Genomic DNA, 21,022 nt, shown 5'->3' on the forward strand with positions numbered 1-21,022 from the left:
GACTTTCTTGGGCACCCTGAAGCCTTCTTCACAACAATTGAACCACTCTCCTTGAAGATCTTGCTGATCCAATAAATGGTTGATTTAGGTGCAATCTTATTGGCAGCAATATCCTTGCCTGTGAAGCCCTTTTTGTGCAAAGCAATGATGACGGCACATGTTTCCTTGCAGGTAACCATGTTTGACTGAGGAAGAACAATGATTCAGAGCACCACCCTCCTTTTGAAGCTTCCAGTCTGTTATTCGAACTCAATCAGCATGACAGAGTGATCTCCAGACTTGTCCTTGTCAACACTCACCTGTGTTAACGAGAGAATCACTGACATGATGTCAGCTGGTCTTTTGTGGCAGGGCTGAAATGCAGTGGAAATTTTGGGGGATTCAGTTCATTTGCATGGCAAAGAGGGACTTTGAAATTAATTGCAATTCATCTGATCACTCTTCATAAAATTCTGGAGTATATGCAAATTGCCATCATACAAACTGAGGCAGCAGAATTTGTGAAAATTAATATTTGTGTCATTCTCAAAACTTTTGGCCACGACTGTACTATTTGGGCGTTAAGCAAGAAGTAGGATTCACATTGATGAACAGTTCAGCAAGTGACTTGTTTCTTTACACTTTTTAAGCCATGTTTGGGACATGCATGTGTTTCTCAAAGCAAATCAATTTTTATTGGTCACATACACATGGTTAGCAGATGTTAATGCGAGTGCAGCGAAACGCTTGTGCTTCTAGTTCCGACCATACACTAATATCTAACACATAATCTAACAATTTCACAACAACTACCTTATACACACACAAGTGTAAAGGAATGAATAAGAATATGTACATATAAATATATGGATGTGTTTGTGTGTGTGTTTCTTGGTTTCTGTGTATGTGTGCACGTATTCTGACAGGGCCGTACCCTCTGAGTTGAGGGTGATGAGGGTGACGTTCTGGGTGCTCTGGGCGTTGTTGGTCTGGCCGCTGTTGGACACAGAGTCACTGGCCTCTGAACCGCTCTCCTGGTCCTCCTGGCTGTCCTCCGGCGCCGGCACCTTCACGAGGAACGTGTTCTGCCTCCGCCCGCCCACCGTGCTGACGGATCACACACAGGCCGAGTTACAGCCCCGTATCAACACAGGGACGTGAGCCGAGCTCATATGTGTTCCATTGTGTTCTGTGTGAGCCACTAAACTCTGCAGGGTTCAGAGTACCATTGTTTTATGAGGGTTCTGTGTTGAACAAACTTTAGTGGGGATCAGTTTCATGCACAAGAGTGTTTGTTCTATACTCAATTCTACATTCTGCATGATGACAGAAGAAAACAGGTATCAGTCACTCACTTGCTGAGGAGGTTCTCCAGGGAATCTGCCCCTCGAGGTACTGGCTCCTCCTGGCCCTTCGGTCGATCTTGGCTCACTATCACATTGGTCTGTGGAACAACACTGCAGGGGCAGACAGGGAATTCTTCAGTGTCTAATATCTCAACAGGCTCAAGTGTCAAATTGTGTTCATGGGAATAGGTGCTACTCTAGCTATTCTACTCTAGCACTCACTTGTAAGAGAATGAGTACTACGCCACAACTCCCTAACCCTCAAAGCACCAATCAACCAGTGTCATCATCCCCCAGTCTAAGTCCCAGCATTTTATCCCACCACGATCCTCAGTCCTAACCAGGGTCGTGTTCATTAGGCACCAAGCGGAATAAAACGACAGGGAAAGACTACCTGAACTTGTCCAATAACTTGTCTGTTGCAAAATGTGTGCTACGGTGTGCCCTAATGAGTATGGGCCCAGGTGCAAACCTCAACTCACCAACGCACTTTATTCCAGGTCTGGGTGGCACCCAGAGGGGAGCCGGCCACCATGGGGACCTGGATGGGCACCTGGTTCTTGTTGACCACAGCATCCAGCTTCCTCTCCAGGGCCCGGCACGTCGCCTCCACCATCTGCAGCTTAGCCTCCATGTTGTCCAGACGCTGGCAGATCGTCTGGCTAATGGAGTACAACAAGGTCTGGAGAGAGGGAGGGAGAGAGGGAAAGAGGCAGAGGGAAGGACAGTTCATTGTGTGTGTAAGAAAAGGTGGGTGCTACATGTTACACATTGGTGGTTGATGAAGTGAGCTCCCCTTTTACAATGCAGAGCTTAGAGACCTTGTAAAAATCACTAAAGTAGGCCTTTATAAACACAATTTATGCTTTATTTTCAGAGGACAAACAAGCTGACATGCTCACATGACTGATTTAGCTTGTAAGTACATACTGAATCCAATCACTCACAGCAAGGTGAGTATACCCACGACCACGATGTAGTGCAGGAGTAACTACCTTTAGAGATGCGTCTTGGGAGCTGTTGTCCACCCTTGGCCTTTTCCTGTCAGGCTTGTCATCACAATCTTCATGATTGTCCAAAACATCTAAAACAAATCCCAAATGCAGTCAAGCACAGTAAAACATACACACGATCATGAAAAAAACTACCAGATGCACTGTTGACGCTTATAAGTAGCTCTTCCAAATCAAGCGATTTAACCAAATGTACACAAATGGTTCATAGCTACCATGAAGATAAAACAACTTAAGCCAGAAGTAAAGCTGAACCATTAGCCAGTCAGTGGTCCTTTACAATACAGGCAAATGATTATAAAGAGACAACTTCAGAGGGATGAGCATTACATTTATCTTGAGCCAGCAATTTCCCCCTAATTGTTTTCCTGATCAGGTCACATGGCCCTGGTTATGGTGATCAGACAGCTTTGTGGTCTTTAATAAAGATCTTACCAGTCTGGTCGCCTTGGCCCAAGTCCTCCACTGCTATCTGTACCATCTCTGCCAAATCTTGGTCCGACATCACTCAGACCTGTAAATTCAGAGAGCCACAAAACAACATCATTATTGCAAATAAAAGATAATTGACATTCTCAGGCTGTTCAACCTCAACATCAGTGAACTTATCACTGACAGTAATGAGCAAAAAAAACAAAGGGGCTTGTTTTAAAAGAAAAACCACAGGTTGTGCCTTTTGTTTACCTGGACCTCTTGATTCAAGAATTAGTTATTTAACAAGTTTGGCAGACACCACCACTCACTGCATTGACCCCATCTTGCACTGACTCTAAATCACATTCACACAAACGCATAACACACACACACATGCTCATAGATGCCGCAGACATACACAGAGTAAACATATAGTGTCGCTACCCTGTTCTTCATTTTACTCTTGTAATCATCTATCCTGATGCCTAGTCACTTTACGCTTGCTTATATGTACAGTTGAAGTCGGAAGTTTACATACACTTAGGTTGGAGTCATTAAAACTCCTTTTTCAACCACTCCACAAATTTCTTGTTAAAAAACTATAGTTTTGGCAAATCGGTTAGGATATCTACTTTGTGCATGACAAGTCATTTTTCCAACCAATTGTTTACAGACAGATTATTTCACTTATAATTCACTGTATCATAATTCCAGTGGGTCAGAAGTTCACATACACTAAGTTGCCTGTGCCTTTAAACAGCTTGGAAAATTCCAGAAAATTATGTCATGGCTTTAGAAGCTTCTGATAGGCTAATTGACATAATTTGAGTCAATTGGGGGTGTACCTGTGGATGTATTTCAAGGCCTACATTCAAACTCAGTGCCTCTTTGCTTGACATCATGGGAAAATCAAAAGAAATCAGCCAAGATCTCAGGAAAAAAAATTGACCTCCACAAGTCTGATTCATCATTGGGAGCAATTTCCAAACGCCTGAAAGTACCACGTTCATCTGTACAAACAATAGTACGCAGTATAAACACCATGGGACCACGCAGCCGTCATACCGCTCAGGAAGGAGACGCGTTCTGTCTCCTAGAGATGTGGTGCGAAAAGTGCAAGGAAAAGCCACTGCTCCAAAACCGCCATAAAAAAGCCAGACTACAGTCTGCAACTGCACATGGGGACAAATATTGTACTTTATGGAAAAATGTCCTCTGGTCTGAAGAAAAAACAATGCTTCAGGAGGGACTGGTGCACCTCACAAAATTGATGGCATCATGAGGTTGGAAAATTATGTGGATATTGAAGCAACATCTCAAGACATCAGTCAAGAAGTTAAAGCTTGGTCACCAATGGGTCTTCCAAATGGACAATGACACCAAGCATACTTCCAAAGTTGTGACAAAATAGCTTAAGGACAACAAAGTCAAGGTATTGGAATGGCCATCACAAAGCCCTGACCTCAATCCTATAGACAATTTGTGGGCAGAACTGAAAAAGCGTGTGCGAGCAAGGAGCCTACAAACCTGACTCCGTTACACCAGCTCTGTCAAGAGGAATGGGACAAAATTCACCCAACTTACCGTGGGAAGCATGTGGAAGGATACCCGAAACGTTTGACCCAAATTAAACAATTTAAAGGCAATGCTACCAAATACTGATTGAGTGTATGTAAACTTCTGACCCACTGGGAATGTGATGAAAGAAATTAAATAAAAGCTGAAATAAATCATCCTCTACTATTATTCTGACATTTCACATTCTTAAAATAAAGTGGTGATCCTAACTGACCTAAGACAGGGAATTTTTACTAGGATTAAATATCAGGAATTGTGAAAAACTGGGTTTAAATGTATTTGGCTACGGTGTATATAAACTTCCGATTTCAACTGTTCATATCTACCTCAAGTACCCCTGCGCATTGATATGTTTCTGGTACACCCTCCATATGGCTTCATTCTTGTGCATTTTATGCTTTGTGTTATAATTTTTTAACTCTGCTCTGTTGGTAAGGGCTTGTAATTAAGAATTTCACTAAAGTGTACACGTGACAATTACAATTAGATTGGGATCTGGTATGCATTTGTTTCAATAGTGGTTGGTTCATGTTACTTGGCTGATCGGGTGGAGGCTGACACCAATTGCCAGTTGAATGTTGCTTCCTCCGACACATTGGTGTGGCTGGCTTCCGGGTTAAGCAGGCGGGTGTTAAGGAACGCCGTCAGGCGGGTCATGTTTTTGCCTCTCCTGAGCCCATTGGGTAGTTGCAGCGTTGAGACAATATCAAAGGTTCGGACACACCTATTCATTCAAAGGTTTTTATTTGGTCTTTTCTACATTGTAGAATAATACTGAAGACATCAAAACTATTAAATAAAACACATGGAATCATGTAGAAACCACAGTGTTAAACAACTCAAAATATATTTTAGATTCTTTGCACACTTGGCATTCTCTCAACCAGCTTCATGAGGAATGCTTTTCCAACAGTCTTAAAGGAATTCACACATATGCTCAGCACTTGTTGGCTGCTTTTCCTTCACCCTGCGGTCTAAATCATCCCTAACCATTTAAATTGGGTAGAGGTCAGGTGAATGTAGATTTTTTTCCCCCCACCTATATTTAACCAGGTAGGCTAGTTGAGAACAAGTTCTCATTTACAACTGCGACCTGGCCAAGATAAAGCATAGCAGTGTGAACAGACAACAACACAAAGATACACATGGAGTAAACAATAAACAAGTCAATAAAGAAAAAAAAGAGTCTATATACAGTGTGTGCAAAAGGCATGAGGAGGTAGGCAAATAATTACAAGTTTGCAGATTAACACTGGAGTGATAAATGATCAGATGGTCATGTGCAGGTAGAGATACTGGTGTGCAAAAGAGCAGAAAAGTAAATAACAGTATGGGGATAGGTAGGTAAATAGGTAGGTAAATTGGGTGGGCTATTTACCGATGGACTATGTACAGCTGCAGCGATCGGTTAGCTGCTCAGAGAGCAGATGTTTAAAGTTGGTGAGGGAGATAAAAGTCTCCAACTTCAACGATTTTTGCAATTCGTTCCAGTCACAGGCAGCAGAGAACTGGAAGGAAAGGCGGCCAAATGAGGTGTTGGCTTTAGGGATGATCAGTGAGATACACCTGCTGGAGTGCGTGCTACGGGTGGGTGTTGCCATCGTGACCAGTGAACTGAGATAAGGCGGAGCTTTACCTAGCATGGACTTGTAGATGACCTGGAGCCAGTGGGTCTGGCGACGAATATGTAGCGAGGGCCAGCCGACGAGAGCATACAGGTCGCAGTGGTGGGTGGTATAAGGTGCTTTAGTAACAAAGTGGATGGCACTGTGATAATCTGCATCCAGTTTGCTGAGTAGATTATTGGAAGCTATTTTGTAGATGACATCGCCGAAGTCGAGCATCAGTAGGATAGTCAGTTTTACTAGGGTAAGTTTGGCGGCGTGAGCGAAGGAGGCTTTGTTGCGAAATAGAAAGCCGATTCTAGATTTGATTTTGGATTGGAGATGATTGATACGAGTCTGGAAGGAGAGTTTACAGTCTAGCCAGACACCTAGGTACTTATAGATGTCCACATATTCTAGGTCGGAACCATTCAGGGTGGTGATGCTCGTTGGGTGTGCGGGTGCAGGCAGCGAACTGTTGAAAAGCATGCATTTGGTTTTACTAGCATTTAAGAGCAGTTGGAGGCCACGGAAGGATTGTTGTATGGCATTGTAGCTCATTTGGAGGTTAGATAGCAGTGTCCAAAGAAGGGCCAGAAGTATACAGAATGGTGTCGTCTGTGTAGAGGTGGATCAGGGAATCGCCCGCCGCAAGAGCAACATCATCGATGATATACAGAGAAAAGAGTCGGCCCGAGATTTGAACCCTGTGGCACCCCTATAAAGACTGCCAGAGGACCGGACAACATGCCCTCCGATTTGACACACTGAACTCTGTCTGCAAAGTAGTTGGTGAACCAGGCAAGGCAGTCATTAGAAAAACCGAGGCTACTGAGTCTGCCGATAAGAATATGGTGATTGACAGTCGAAAGCCTTGGCCAGGTCGGTGAAGACGGCTGCACAGTACTGTCTTTTATCGATGGCGGTTATGATATCGTTTAGTACCTTGAGCGTGGCTGAGGTGCACCCGTGACCGGCTCGGAAACCAGATTGCACAGCGGAGAAGGTTCGGTGTGAATCGAGATGGTCAGTGATCTGTTTGTTGACTTGGCTTTCGAAGACCTTAGATAGGCAGGGCAGGATGGATATAGGTCTGTAACAGGGTCCAGGGTGTCTCCCCTTTTGAAGAGGGGGATGACCGCGGCAGCTTTCCAGTCCTTGGGGATCTCAGACGATATGAGAGGTTGAACAGGCTGGTAATAGGGGTTGCGACAATGGCAGCGTATAGTTTCAGAAATAGAGGGTCCAGATTGTCAAGCCCAGCTGATTTGTACGGGTCCAGGTTTTGCAGCTCTTCCAGAACATCTGCTATCTGGATTTGGGTAAAGGAGAAGCTGGGGAGTCTTGGGCGAGGTTGGAGTAGCCAGGAGGAAGGCATGGCCAGCCATTGAGAAATGCTTGTTGAAGTTTTCGATTATCATGGATTTATCAGTGGTGACCGTGTTACCTAGCCCAGCTGGGAGGAGGTGCTCTTGTTCTCCATGGACTTTACAGTGTCTCAGAATTTTTTGGGAGTTAGAGCTACAGGATGCAAATTTCCGCTTGAAAAAGCTGGCCTTTGCTTTCCTGACTGACTGCGTGTATTGGTTCCTGACTTTCCTGAACAGTTGCATATCGCTGGGACTATTCGATGCTATTGCAGTCCGCCACAGAATGGTCGAGGGCAGTCAGGTCTGGAGTGAACCAGGGGCTATATCTGTTCTTAGTTCTGCATTTTTTGAACGGAGCATGCTTATCTAAGATGGTGAGGAAGTTACTTTTAAAGCATGACCAGGCATCCTCAACTGACGGGATGAGGTCAATATCCTTTCAGGATACCCGGGCCAGGTCGATTAGAAAGGCCTGCTCGCAGAAGTGTTTTAGGGAGCTGTTTTATGATGCCAGGTCATCTGATGCAGCACTCCATCAGTCTCCCTCTTGGTCAAAACCACTTACACAGCCTGGTGGTGTGTTTTGGGTCATTGTCCTGCTGTAAAACTAATGATAGTCCCACTAAGCGCAAGCCAGATGTATTGCTGCATAATACTGTGGTAGCCATGCTGGTTAAGTGTGCCTTGAATTCTAAATAAATCACTGAGTGTCACTAGCAAAGCACCCCCACAACTCTTCCTCCATACCTCACAGTGGGAACCACACATGCGGGGATCATCCATTCACCTACTATGCGTCTCAAAGACACGGTGGTTGGAACTACAAATTGAGGCAAATTGTTAATTTAAATGCATTCCAGGTGACTACCTCATGAAGCTGGTTGAGAGAATGGCAAGAGTATGCAACGCTGTCAAGGCTACGGGTGGCTATTTGTTTAACACTTTCTTGGTTACTACATGACTCCATACGTGTTATTTCATAGTTACAATGTAGAAAATAGTACAAACATGGAATGAGTGGGTGTGTATCCAAACTTTTGACTGGTACTGTATACATGGTGATAGATCCACCTTGACCTCTGACATGCTTGAAGAAATATGTTTGCCATATTGCTTACACCTATTCAACCCTCTCAAATCTCCAGAAGTGTCCAGAGGGTAGGGGGTGTTTCTGGATAGGGCCCTGGAATCGAAGACAATTGAGAAAGAACCTTTTCTTTTCTCCGCTCTGTTCACTGTGTGCCATGGTGAAGTTTTACCTGAGTGGGGTTGAGTCATTGGACAAATAACTGCATTTATTATTTATAAGCTACTCAATCGTGTTGGCTTCTTGTTGAGCAAGATTCCTAATGTGGGTGCATCTGGAAAGGAGAGGAAGTTACTTTATACTACTGAGAATGATGTACCCTATTGTTCCTTGAAATAAACATATTTGAAAAGTTCAGTTTGCACATTAATTGCTCTTCTTTCACAGTTCCACAGATGTTTAACTAGTTGAATATACTGGATAACGGTTCAGTGAGTGCATGTGTCATGGTCTAACTTTGCCTGCTAATCGTGGGATATTGTGTAGTGCCTAGTGTTCAATTAAAATAGGTTTGTGGATTTTGGTGAATGGGTATAAAAATAAATTACTTTATTCAATTACTTTATTCATTAACAATTTAAACTGAGTAATTGTCATTATCATGTTGACAATATCAACATAACTATAAATGACAGGCACTCAAATTATTGCTGAACTTGATCAAATGGACAACTGGACCAGAGGCTCCAGACAACGAGCTGTTCATGTACATTAGCTAAATCATGGTTGAAGACAATGTTAGCTAGAAAGCTAACTTTTAAGACAACGTTGCAGATACAAGTATTATAGGTCTTCTTGATATTGATTATTAGCCATCTAAAACGGGACTCCTTAAAAACACACCACTTCGACAGATCTACGACCGGATGTTACTTTTTCGTTACAGGTTATAATTTACAGTTGGTTTGGAGAACATATGCAGCAGATTAGGCTAATTAGGTTAGATTATGGTGAGTTAAGGGGTTCGCGAAAATGCTCTCCTAACCTGTAACGGAAAGTCACTTCCGGTCGGAGCAGTATCGAAGTGGCGTGTTTTAAGAGTCCCGCCTTGTCCTAAATCATGATTGTCTACCATGTAACGTTAGCTAGCTTGTGACCTGTACATTAACTCACTGACAAGTCTCATTTATATTCTAGATAGGCCTAGATTAGTCAATACATTGTGATGTACTGTAGTTGCTATTGGTTCTTAGATAAGTTGTTCTTAGACAAAATGTGAATTGGAAACCATTCTGAGGAGTTAGCAGGCGTGCGCTATGTTGCTAGTTAGCTGGGCTAGCTGGGCTAGTATCTGTGCAGGGTAAATAGGGAAACACATCGCTGACATATCTTCCAGAACAGGCTACAAATTCAGTCACAGATAGCAGTGTAGTTAAATGTGATGTATCCGGGCAAAACCATTGCCATTCCATCAGGTTAACTAGCTTGCGCACATTAGCGAGTTGTAGACGGAATAGCTGCAGCGTGCTACTAGCCAGAAGACACAATCGCGCAATGGTAGCTAGCTAGGCCTCAATGTCCGTCCGTGGCAGCGGAATAGATGTATGTTGCAGTTGGTACCATATTAATAGTCCTGTGAAATAACATTTTGAATGCGGGTTGAAAGCACCCAGTATCTTCACTTCTGGCTCACGAGATATGTATGGTGTTAGATTGGGTTATATTACCGTGTGAATGATGAATTCTCGTGTTGTTTGTAGGGATTCCGATAACGGCGTCCTTCCTCGCGAGAGAAAAAGGCTGAACGTCGGCTCGCTTCCTCGACTTCTTTTTTTCGGAGGGGAGGTCGCAACCAACTGACATGTGCATACAACGCCACCTACTGTACAGGAGTGTGAGGCCGATCACGACCAATCTATACCACTATATTCTCTTAACTAACCCTGATTTTCTAACAAAAATGTAATAATTACCTACAAACTTTACTACTAACATCAACCCCACCAAAAATATCACCCACTCCCCATTCCTGTCCGACCTCTCTGACCAACCTCAATCTTTCTACATCATACATTTCACAAAATAATAACATATTCTTGGTTGCTCCTCCTATCCACTGCAATCCAACAATTATCACAACCATTTCTGTTGAATATACAGATATATAATTTGTCAGTCTCTTGCATAGATTAACATTAACACCTGGTCCTGTCTTCCCAGTTATGGGATCCTTTAAACCATCTGTATACACTGCAAGTCAAGAATAAAACAGATTACTAATATATTATTCCACTATTGTTCCTACACAGTGGCGATTTTAGCATGTAAATCTTGGTGGGGCAAACAAAAAAAATTGTGAGGGATGCATGCCAGCAAAGCCACTACACAACACTAAACAATACATTAATTGCACATTAATTGCCCACAAACTGTTAGGGCCTACATAAAGCTGTCCCAACAGAAGAGTCTAAACAGCAGTCCCAACATCTTACCACTGCTACACCTGGCTCTCAGCAGAGCATTGTCTGGCAGTGAAATAGTTAATTCGTCCTCATATACTGCCTTATAAAAAACATAGTTGATATGGCTGACAAGCTTAAAAGAATGTGGTTTCTACTGACAAATGAAATGTACAAAATTTGGCATAAGGGGACGACAAGCAGATAAGAGTGTCACGCTGTAAAATGATAGGTGACAGGCGCAGGAATACATAATAGGGGGTTTTATATCTCCACCCTCAAAAAAGTATGTAATGAAAACAACAGGGACGAAGCACAAACCAAACACGTGTGTGTATATATACAGTTGAAGTCGGAAGTTAACATACACTTTAGCCAAATACTTTTAAACTCAGTTTTTCACAATTACTGACATTTAATACTAGTAAAAAGTCCCTGTCTTAGGTCAGTTAGAAACACCACCTTGTTTTAAGAATGTGAAATGTCAGAATAATAGTAGAGAGAATGATTCATTTCAACTTATATTTCTTTCATCACATTCGCAGTGGGAGAGAAGTTTACAAATACTCAATTAGTATTTGCTAGCATTGTATTTAAGTTGTTTAACTTGGGTCAAGCGTTTCGGGTAGCCTTCCACAAGCTTCCCACATTAAGCTGGGTGAATTTTGCCCCGTTCCTCCTGACAGAGCTGGTGTAACTGAATCATGTTTGTAGGATCCTTGATTGTACACACATTTTCAGTTCTGCCCACAAATTTTCAATAGGATTGAGGTCAGGGCTTTGTGACGGCAACTCCAGTACCTTGACTTTGTTGTCCTTAAGCCATTTTGCCACAACTTTGGAAGTTTGCTTGGGGTCATTGTCCATTTGGAAGACCCATTTGCAACCAAGCTGTGATGTACTGTTCCTGACTGATGTCTTGAGATGTTGCTTCAATATATCCACATAATTTTCCATCCTCTTGATGCCATCAATTTTGTGAAGTGCACCAGTCCCTCCTGCATCAAAGCACCCCAACAACATGATGCTGCCACCCCTGTGCTTCACGGTTTGAATGGTGTTTTTCTGCTTGCAAGCCTCCCCCTTTCTCCTCCAAACATAGCAATGGTCACTATGGCTAAACAGTTATTTTGTTGTTTCATGAGACCAGAGGACATTTCTCCAAAAAGTACAATCTTTGTCCCTATGTGCAGTTGCAAATCGTAGTCTGGCTTTTTTATGGCGGTTTTGGAGCAGTGGCTTCTTCCTTGCTGAGCGGCCTTTCAGGTTATGTCGATATAGGACTCGTTTTACTGTGGATATAGATCATTTTGTACCGGTTTCCTCCAACATCTTCACAAGGTCCTTTGCTGTTGTTCTGGGATTAATTTGCACTTTTTGCACCAAAGTACGTTAATCTCTAGGAAGCATAACACATCTCCTTACTGAGCGGTATGACGGCTGCATGGTGTTTATACTTGCATACTATTGTTTGTACAGATGAACATGGTACCTTCAGGCGTTTGAAAATTGCTCCTAAGGATGAACCAGAATTGTGGAGGTCTCCAGTTTTATTTCTGAGGTCTTGGCTGACTTCTTTAGATTTTCCCATGATGTCAAGCAAAGAGGCACTGAGTTTGAAGGTAGGCCTTGAAATACATCCACAGGTACACCTCCAATTGACTAAAATGATGTCAATTAGCCTATCAGAAGCTTCTAAAGCCATGACATCGTTTTTCTGGAATTTTCCAAGCTGTTTAAAAGGCAATCAGCTTAGTGTATGTAAACTTCTGACCCACTGGAATTGTGATACAGTGAATGATTAGTGAAGTAATGTCACGTTTTAGTGTTGGTCAGGACGTGAGCCGGGTGGGCATTCTATGTTGTGTGTCTAGTGTGTCTATTTCTATGTTTGGCCTGATATGGTTCTCAATCAGAGGCAGGTGTTAGTCATTGTCTCTGATTGGGAACCATATTTAGGTAGCCTGTTTTGTGTTGGGTTTGGTGGGTGGTTGTTTCCTGTCTTTGTGTTCTTTGCACCAAATAGGCTCAGTCACTTTGGTTTTTCTTTTTTCCTTGTTTTGGAAGAGAAGAGAACGTGAGCCGGGTGCGCCATTCTCCTTGCGGAGATGGTGCAAAATCCATCAACAGGGTCAGTCCCTGGGATTGGGCTGGCCAACACGATTCGGTTTGCTTGGAAGGAAAAGGAGTTGGAGCCTTTAGGACGGGAAACTTTTGGAAGGACAATCTTGATGGGGATTCTAAAGCTGACGGTGAAGGACGTGTTTTGTTTCCAAGGCAACTCGTTGGAGGGAGCATACGACGTCGCGCTATATATGGAAGAAAAACACGATGATATCCTTAGAAGGGCAAAAGCAGTGGGAGGTGAGAGGCCGATGTGCCACTACGAAATATCAAGTCTGGCGAAGAATAACTTTAGGGTTGTAACTGTTAACATGTACAACCCTTACGTTAAGGATGAAGAGGTGAGGGCTTTTCTGGGGAGATACATGGATAACGTTTCCTCAGCTAGGCACCTCAAAGACTCCCTTGGGTTTTGGAATGGGAGGAGAGGTTTCCAGGCCCTCCTCAGGGAGGACCCAAAGGGACATGGTGGATACCTTCATCCTCCTGCTATGTTCTCCCTTGGGGCTGACAGGGGGACATTGTTTTATGCACGTCAGCCCCCATTCTGCAGGCGCTGTATGGCCTATGGACACATTTTCGCCTCGTGCAGCATGAGAAAATGCAGATTTTGTGGATCTGAGGATCACGAGGCGAGGGATTGTGACAAGCCTAAGACATGCCATGGGTGTGGCTCATCAGCACCCCTGTGGCGGGGGTGCCCGGCCCGTCAGAGGTCATATGCGTCTGCGGCTGGGGGGGGCAGGAGCGGGGGATGGGGGAAGAAGAGGAGGGGAAGGAAACATGCCTCATGACAAGACTACAAGTCCAGAGGGGAAGGCCACAAGGAAGGAAGAGGAGCAAGAAGCGGCGGATGGAAGAGAGAAGGAAACGGAAGGCACGGGAGTAGGAGAACCAGGAAAAGCGGTGGAAGAAGGCAACCGAGTGGAGGAGAATGAGAGAGAAGAAAGTGAGGGAGGAATGGTAGAGAAGAAGACGGTGGAAGAGCAAGTGGACTGGGGGGAAAGTGACATGGTGGAAGAGATGAGGGGTATGGTGGAGGAGCTGGCGGGGGGGGAGGGTGGTATCTCTCCACTGCCGCCATCACCAAAGAAGAGAATGAAGAGGAGGGTGCGATTGGCCGACAATGAGGGGGAGGGGATGGCCAAGAGAGTGATGGGGGTGGGAGAAACCTCTGGGTTGCTGCTGGTTTCCCAAGACTCTCAACTTCATTTGGGTGGGGACACACCTAACAAGACTCAGGACTGGGTACAGGAGGAGGTGGGGAGTTTTTTGTTTGGGGACTCAGCCTCCCCAATTTTTTTCCAAACCAGCTGCAAAACTGGGGAGGGGGAGGATTGTGGGGGTAGACCCAGGGTGCAGGGCACCCCGAAGCCAAACACTATTCCTGCATCCTGGGATGGTGTGATGGAGGAAGAGGGGGGGGTGTCGGGATTACAGATGGTGTTCTCACCGGTAGATATGGAGCAGGGGAGCATCGGGTGAGTCTCCTGTTTTTGTTTTTTTCTGTCTGTGTTTAGAATTTGAGTGTATTACATGTTTGTTTTTTGTTTTTTTCATGGAGTCTAATTTTACTTTTGTTAATTTAAATGTAAGGGGTTTAAGAGATATTGTTAAGAGGAGGGTGGTTTTTAGTTATTTGGAGGGTGTGGGTTTTGATTTTTGTTTTTTTACAGGAGGTTCACCTGAGGGATGGAGGGGATGTTAGTAGATTTAAGAGGGAGTGGGACAAGGGAGAGTCGGTTTGGGGTGTAGGGGGGGTGCACTCATCGGGGGTAGGGATTTTGTGTGGGCACAGGGAGGTAAAAGTGGAGGATTCCTTTGTAGTAATGCAGGGGAGGGTTATAGGGGTGGATGTTACGATAAGGGATTGTAAATTTAGATTAGTGGTGGTGTATGGGCCACAGGTGGTGGCAGACAGGAAGGAGATGGTGGACTGTCTGACGCCCCTGTGTGTTACAAATAGGAAATTAGTGATGGGGGGGATTTTAATACAGATTTAGGAAGAGGGGGGATAACAGTGCAGGCGCCATTGCTAGGCTAATGGCTTGCCATGGTCTGGTAGATGGTGGTATGCACACTACTCCGAAAATGGACGGTCCTACATGGCGTAACTCCAGGGGGTTGAGCGGAGGCTCGATTATATTTTTGTACCCAGGTCTTTGGGAAAGTTGTCTGGGCGGCTGTTGCCTGTTTTCTTTTCAGATCACGACGGGGTGCTCCTGCAGGTGGGGTCGTCGGTCTGCCTCTTTGGTAAGGGGTACTGGAAGCTAGATCGGGATGTGCTGGAGGAGCAGGCTTTTGTTGACGGGTTTTATGTTTTCTTTAGGAGGCTTGAGGGTCTCCGGTCCATGTGCGAGGGGGTGTTAGAGTGGTGGGAATTAGTTAAGGTGAGGATTAGGGCTTTTATAATAGGGTATTGCAAGAGGAAAAAAAGGGAGGAGAGGAGGGAGGTGGATCGTATCCAACCTTTAATTGAACTCGAATACGAGGCAGGCAACCTCGGCGGGTGTTTTTACTGGGAGAGATCCTCAACCCTAAAGGCACAGCTCAGGGAGTTGCAGGAGCGGAAGGCTCGAGCTTTCCTGGAGCGTGCGCATAGCGGCTTTCTAGAACATAATGAGACTTGTTCTGCTATGTTCTTTAAGTTGGTTAGGGCAAGACAGAGTAGGAAGGTAATGCATGGTGTTAGGGAAGAAAATGGTAGTATAGTTAGAGAACCAGAGGATATGGTCAGGGTGACAACTGATCATTTCCAAGGTTTATTTAAGGAAATGGAAATAGATGTAGAGCAGGGAAATGTGTTTTTAGAACACTTGTCCAGGCGTTTGCCGGAGGACATTAGAGAAGTGATGGAGGCCCAGATTTCACTAGAAGAGGTTGAGAGCGCTCTTAGGAGGATGGGAAAAGGGAAGGTGCCTGGGATGGATGGGCTGCCGGCTGAGTTTTATCTCAAGTTTTGGGGTATACTTGGACCAGTGGTCCTCGAAGTCTTGAAGGCCATCCTTGAGACGGGGGTCCTGGGGGGATCAATGGCTGTTGGTGTGCTGTCACTTTTATATAAGAAGGGGGAAGTAACTGACCTTGGCAACTGGCGGCCGTTGACCATGCTGTGTGTAGATTACAAGCTACTTGCAAAGGTTTTAGCAGACCGGTTGCGCACAGCCCTTCCCTACGTCGTTCATGAGGATCAGACGTGCGGGGTAGAGGGCTGCTCTATTAGATGGAACCTACAGTTAATCAGGGACTCCATCGCTTGGGTTGAAGATAGAGGACTGCCTTTTATGGTAGCAGCGCTAGATCAGGCGAAAGCCTTTGATCGCGTGAATAGATCCTTTTTATTCAGAGTGTTAGGTCGATTAGGATTTGGGGAGAAGTTTATAGGATGGATTCGTACATTATATGTCGGAGCGGGGTGCCGAGTTAGTGTAAATAGTCACTTGGGTGACGTTTTTGACCTCTCGTCTGGGGTCAGGCAGGGGTGCCCACTCTCGGCTCTCCTCTTCGTTCTGTACATGGAGCCTCTGGGGGCTGCCATTAGGGCAGACACAGGGGTGGAAGGTCTGCTGATCCCTGGAAGTGGTGGACTGCGTGTTAAGATGACGCAGTACGCCGACGACACTTCCTTGTTGTTGTGCAAGGACTCGTGCCTGACAAGGTCCCTTGCCATCTTTGGTGATTTCACCCGAGTGTAGTGAGCTTTTCTGAACCATGCAAAGTCTTCCGTCAAGTTTTTCAGAAGATGGCGCGGTAGAACGGATGTGCTCGGGGGGTTATCTCTCTGTGAGGGGGCCCTGAGGATTCTCGGGGTCCATTTTGAGACCTCCGGCTCAGCGACGCTAAACTGGAACATGCGTATCGCAGTGGTACAGAGGAAGCTAGCAATGTGGAAAGCTAGGTATTTGTCTTTTATGGGCAAAGTCCTGGTCCTAAAGGTGGATGTGTTGCCATCTCTTTTGTAAGCCGTGACAAGTAATCTGTCTGTAAACAATTGTTGGAATAATTACTTGTTTCATGCGCAAAGTAAATGTCCTAACCGACTTGCAAAAACTATAGTCGTAAACAAGAAATTTGTGGAGTGGTTGAAAAAGGAGAACATCTACCTGTCACACCCTGACCTTAGAGATCCTTTTTATGTCTCTATTTTGGTTTGGTCAGGCTGTGAGTAAGGGTGGGGATTCTATGTTCTGTGTTTTGTAGTTCTATGTTTTGGCCGGGTAGGGTTCTCAATCAGGAACAGCTGTCTATCGTTGTCTCTGATTGAGAACCATACTTAGGCTGCCCTTTTTCCCACCTGTGTTTGTGGGAAGTTGACTTTGTTTAGGGCACATAGCCTTTAGTTTCACAGTTTGTTTTTGTAGTGTTTATTGTTTTGTTCAGCGTCATTTTTATTAATAAAAGGAAAATGTACATTCACCACGCTGCACCTTGTTTTAATATATAACTCGGCAAAAAAAGGAAAGTCCCTTTTTCAGGACCGTCTTCCAAAGATAATTTGTAAAAATTCAAATAACTTCACAGATCTTCATTGTAAAGGGTTTAATAAACACTGTATCCCATGCTTGTTCAATGAACCATAAACAATTAATGAACATGCACCTGTGGAACGGTCATTAAGACACTAACAGCTTACAGACGATAGGCAGTAGGGGTGGCAGGTAGTCTAGTGGTTAGAGCGTTGTACTTGTAACCGAAAGGTTGCAAGATCGAATCCCTGAGCTGAACGCTGTTCTGACCCTGAACAAGGCAGTTAACCCACTGTCCCTTGGATGTCAATGAAAATAAGAATTTGTTGTAAACTGACATGCCGGGTTAATAAAATTAAGATCACAGTTATGAAAACTTAGGACACTAAAGAGGCCTTCGTACTGACTCTGAAAAACACAAAGAAAGTTGCTGTCTGCAATAGGCTGAGAGAGGCTGGACTGACGACTTGTAGGCCTGTTGTAAGGCAGGTCCTCACCAGACATCACCAGCAACAATGTCGCCTATGGGCACAAACCCACTGTCGATGGAACAGACAGCACTGGCAAAAAGTTCTCTTCACTGACGAGTTTCACCAGGGGTGATGGTCGGATTCAAGTTTATTGTCGAAGGAATGAGTGTTACACCGAGGCCTGTACTCTGGAGCTGGATCGATTTGGTGGAGGGTCATGGTCTGGGGCGGTGGGTCAAAGCATCATCGGACTGTGCCTGCAATGACAACAAGCTATCTCAACGCTGTGCATTACAGGGAAGACATCCTCCTCCCTCATGTGGTACCCTTCCTGCAGGCTCATCCTGACATCCAGCATGACAATGCCACCAGCCATACTGCTCGTTCTGTGCGTGATTTCCTGCAAGACAGGAATGGCAGTGTTCTACCATGGACAGCGAAGAGCCCGGATCTCAATCCCATTGAGCACGTTTGGGACCTGTGGGATCGGAGGGTGAGGGCTTGGGCCATTCCCCTCAGAAATGTGCGGGAATTTGCAGGTGCCTTGGTGGAAGAGTGGGGTAACATCTCACAGCAAGAACTGGCAAATCTGGTGCAGTCCATGAGGAGGAGATGCACTGCAGTACTTAATGCAGCTGGTGGCCACACCAGATACTGACTGTTACTTTTGATTTTGACCCCCCCTTTGTTCAAGGACACATTATTCCATTTATGTTAGTCACATGTCTGTGGAACTTGGTCACTTTATGTCTCAGTTGTTGAATCTTGCTATGTTCATACTAATACTTACACATGTTAAATTTGCTGACATAAACACAGTTGACAGTGAGAGGACATTTGTTTTTTTGCTGAGTTATATATAACACAGGGATGTAACCCAAACAAAAGAGCGAGTAAACCTCTAAATAATACGGAACGAGACAAGTCATAACAAGTGTACAATAACATGTAGCACGAAAGCACAACAGAGCACAGGTACTCACAAGACCAACAGACATGGGACAATAATCGACAAGGACAATGGGGAACAGAGGGCACATATACAGTATACACATACTCATCAGGGGGAATGGGAACCAGGTGTCCGTAATGAGACAAGAAAGTCCAGGGTCGATGGTATTGAAACCAATTCAGTGACGCCTAGAAGGCCGGTGAAATAGACCTCCGGAGCTGGTGAATGGAATGAGCAGCAGTTATGGGGGGATCCGTAACAGTACCTCCTCCTGACGCGCTGCACCAGTAGTGGGACGACACCTGCCTCAGGGACAACCACAAGGACGCGGTGCGGGTCGGTCAGGGCACCAACTGTGAAAATCCCTGGTCAGGGAAGCATCCAGGATGTCCATCGCAGGAACCCAGCAACGCTCCTCTGGGCCATACCTCTCCCAGTTGATGAGGTACTGGATACACCCCGCCCGATGCCTCAAATCCAGGACTTCATGGACCGAGTACACTGGACCTCCCTCGATGTCCAGAGGTGGAGGCGGGGCATAACTGGGTCCAGCCTCAGCGAGGGGACCAGGCACTACTGGTCTGAGGAGAGACACATGAAAAGTCGGGTTAATGCAGTAATCAGCAGGGAGTTACAAACAGTATGTTACCTCATTAACCCTCCTCAGGACTTTAAACGGCCCCACAAACAGTGGGCTCAGCTTCGGGCAGGGCAGGCGGAGGGGCAAGTTCCAGGTAGAGAGACAGACCCGGTCGCCTGGAGAGGAAACAGGCGCCTCACTGCGGTGGTGGTCGGCCTGTTCCTTGTGCTGACGCACGGCCCACTGGAGACAAGTGTGCGCAGCGTTCCAGGTCTCCTCAGCGCACCGAAAACATTCGTCCACCGCAGGGGCCTCAGTCTGGCTCAGATACCAAGGTGCCAGTTTCGGCTGATTTTTTGTACATTTATTATTTAACCTTTATTTAACCAGGTAGGCTAGTTGAGAACAAGTTCTCATTTACAACTGCAACCTGGCAAAGATGAAGCAAAGCAAGGCGTCACAAACAACAACACAGAGTTACACATGGAATAAACAAGCGTACAGTCAATAACACAGAAAAAAAGAAAGTCTATACACAGTGTGTGCAAATGGCGTGGGAAGGCAATACATAGACCATGGTAGCGGAGTAATTACAATTGAGTATATTAACACTGGAGTGATAGATAAGCAGATGATGATGTGCGGTAGTAATACTGGTGTGCAAAAGAGCAGAGAAGTAAACAAAACAATATGGGGATAAGGTAGATTGGGTGGGTATTTACAGATGGGCTATGTACAGCTGCAGCGATCGGTTAGCTGCTTCGATAGCTGATGTTTGAAGTTAGTGAGGGAAATATAAGTCTCTAACTTCAGCGATTATTGCAATTTGTTCCAGTCATTGGCAGCAGAGAACTGTAAGGAAAGGTGGTCAAAGGAGGTGTTGGCTTTGGGGATGACCAGTGAGATATACCTGCTAGGGCGAGTGCTATGGGTGGGTGTTGTCATCATGACCAGTGAGCTGAGATAATGCGGAGCTTTACCTAGCAAAGACTTATAGATGACCTGGAGCCAGTGGGTCTGGCAACGTATATTTAGCGAGGGCCAGCCGACTAGAGCATACAGGTCGCAGTAGTGGGTGGTATAAGGGGCTTTGGTAACAAAACGGATGGCACTGTGATAGACTGCATTCAGTTTGCTGAGTAGAGTATTGTAAACTATTTTGTAAATTACATCGCCGAAGTCGAGGATCTGTAGGATAGTCAGTTTTACGACGGTATGTTTGGCGACTGAGTGAAGGAGGCTTTGTTTTGCGAAATAGGAAGCCAATTCTAGATTTGATTTTGTATTGGAGATGTTTATTATGAGTCTGGAAGGAGAGTTACCGTCTAGCCAGACACCTAGGTATTTATAGTTGTGTCACGACTTCCGCCGAAGTTGGTCCCACTCCTTGTTCGGGTGGCATTCGGCGGTCGACGCCACCGGTCTTTTAGCCATCGCCGCTCCACCTTTCAATTTTCCATTTGTTTTGTTTTGTTTTCCACACACCTGGTTTACATATCCTCATGACTACTATGTGTATTTAGCCCTCTGTTCCCTCCATGTCTGTGTGGGGTATTGTTTATTGTCTAGGTCGGCATGCTTCCGGATGGGTTGCGCAAGGTTTTATTTGTACCCGTGATTTGTGGCAACTGGTACTTTGC

At 45.1% G+C, this 21,022-nt stretch overlaps 1 protein-coding gene across 3 annotated transcripts in view; it reads right to left on the bottom strand.

Moving 5' to 3' along the window:
* The window catches only part of LOC135509202 (protein BANP-like), a 73,876-nt gene extending 63,733 nt beyond the window's left edge, over positions 1-10,143 (bottom strand). For all 3 annotated transcript variants that reach the window (XM_064929657.1, XM_064929658.1, XM_064929659.1), the window contains exons 1-6: positions 10,059-10,143; positions 2,774-2,852; positions 2,321-2,409; positions 1,808-2,007; positions 1,335-1,436; positions 914-1,086 (exon numbers count right to left, since the gene is read on the bottom strand). In XM_064929657.1, coding sequence (XP_064785729.1) covers positions 914-1,086; positions 1,335-1,436; positions 1,808-2,007; positions 2,321-2,409; positions 2,774-2,843 — 634 coding nt within the window. In that variant the 5' untranslated portion in view covers positions 2,844-2,852; positions 10,059-10,143. The remainder of the gene's footprint in view (positions 1-913; positions 1,087-1,334; positions 1,437-1,807; positions 2,008-2,320; positions 2,410-2,773; positions 2,853-10,058) is intronic.
* Positions 10,144-21,022: the final 10,879 nt, after the last annotated feature.

This window comes from Oncorhynchus masou, chromosome 22, assembly GCF_036934945.1.
Source record: "Oncorhynchus masou masou isolate Uvic2021 chromosome 22, UVic_Omas_1.1, whole genome shotgun sequence".
In the NCBI taxonomy this organism is placed as follows: domain Eukaryota; kingdom Metazoa; phylum Chordata; class Actinopteri; order Salmoniformes; family Salmonidae; genus Oncorhynchus; species Oncorhynchus masou.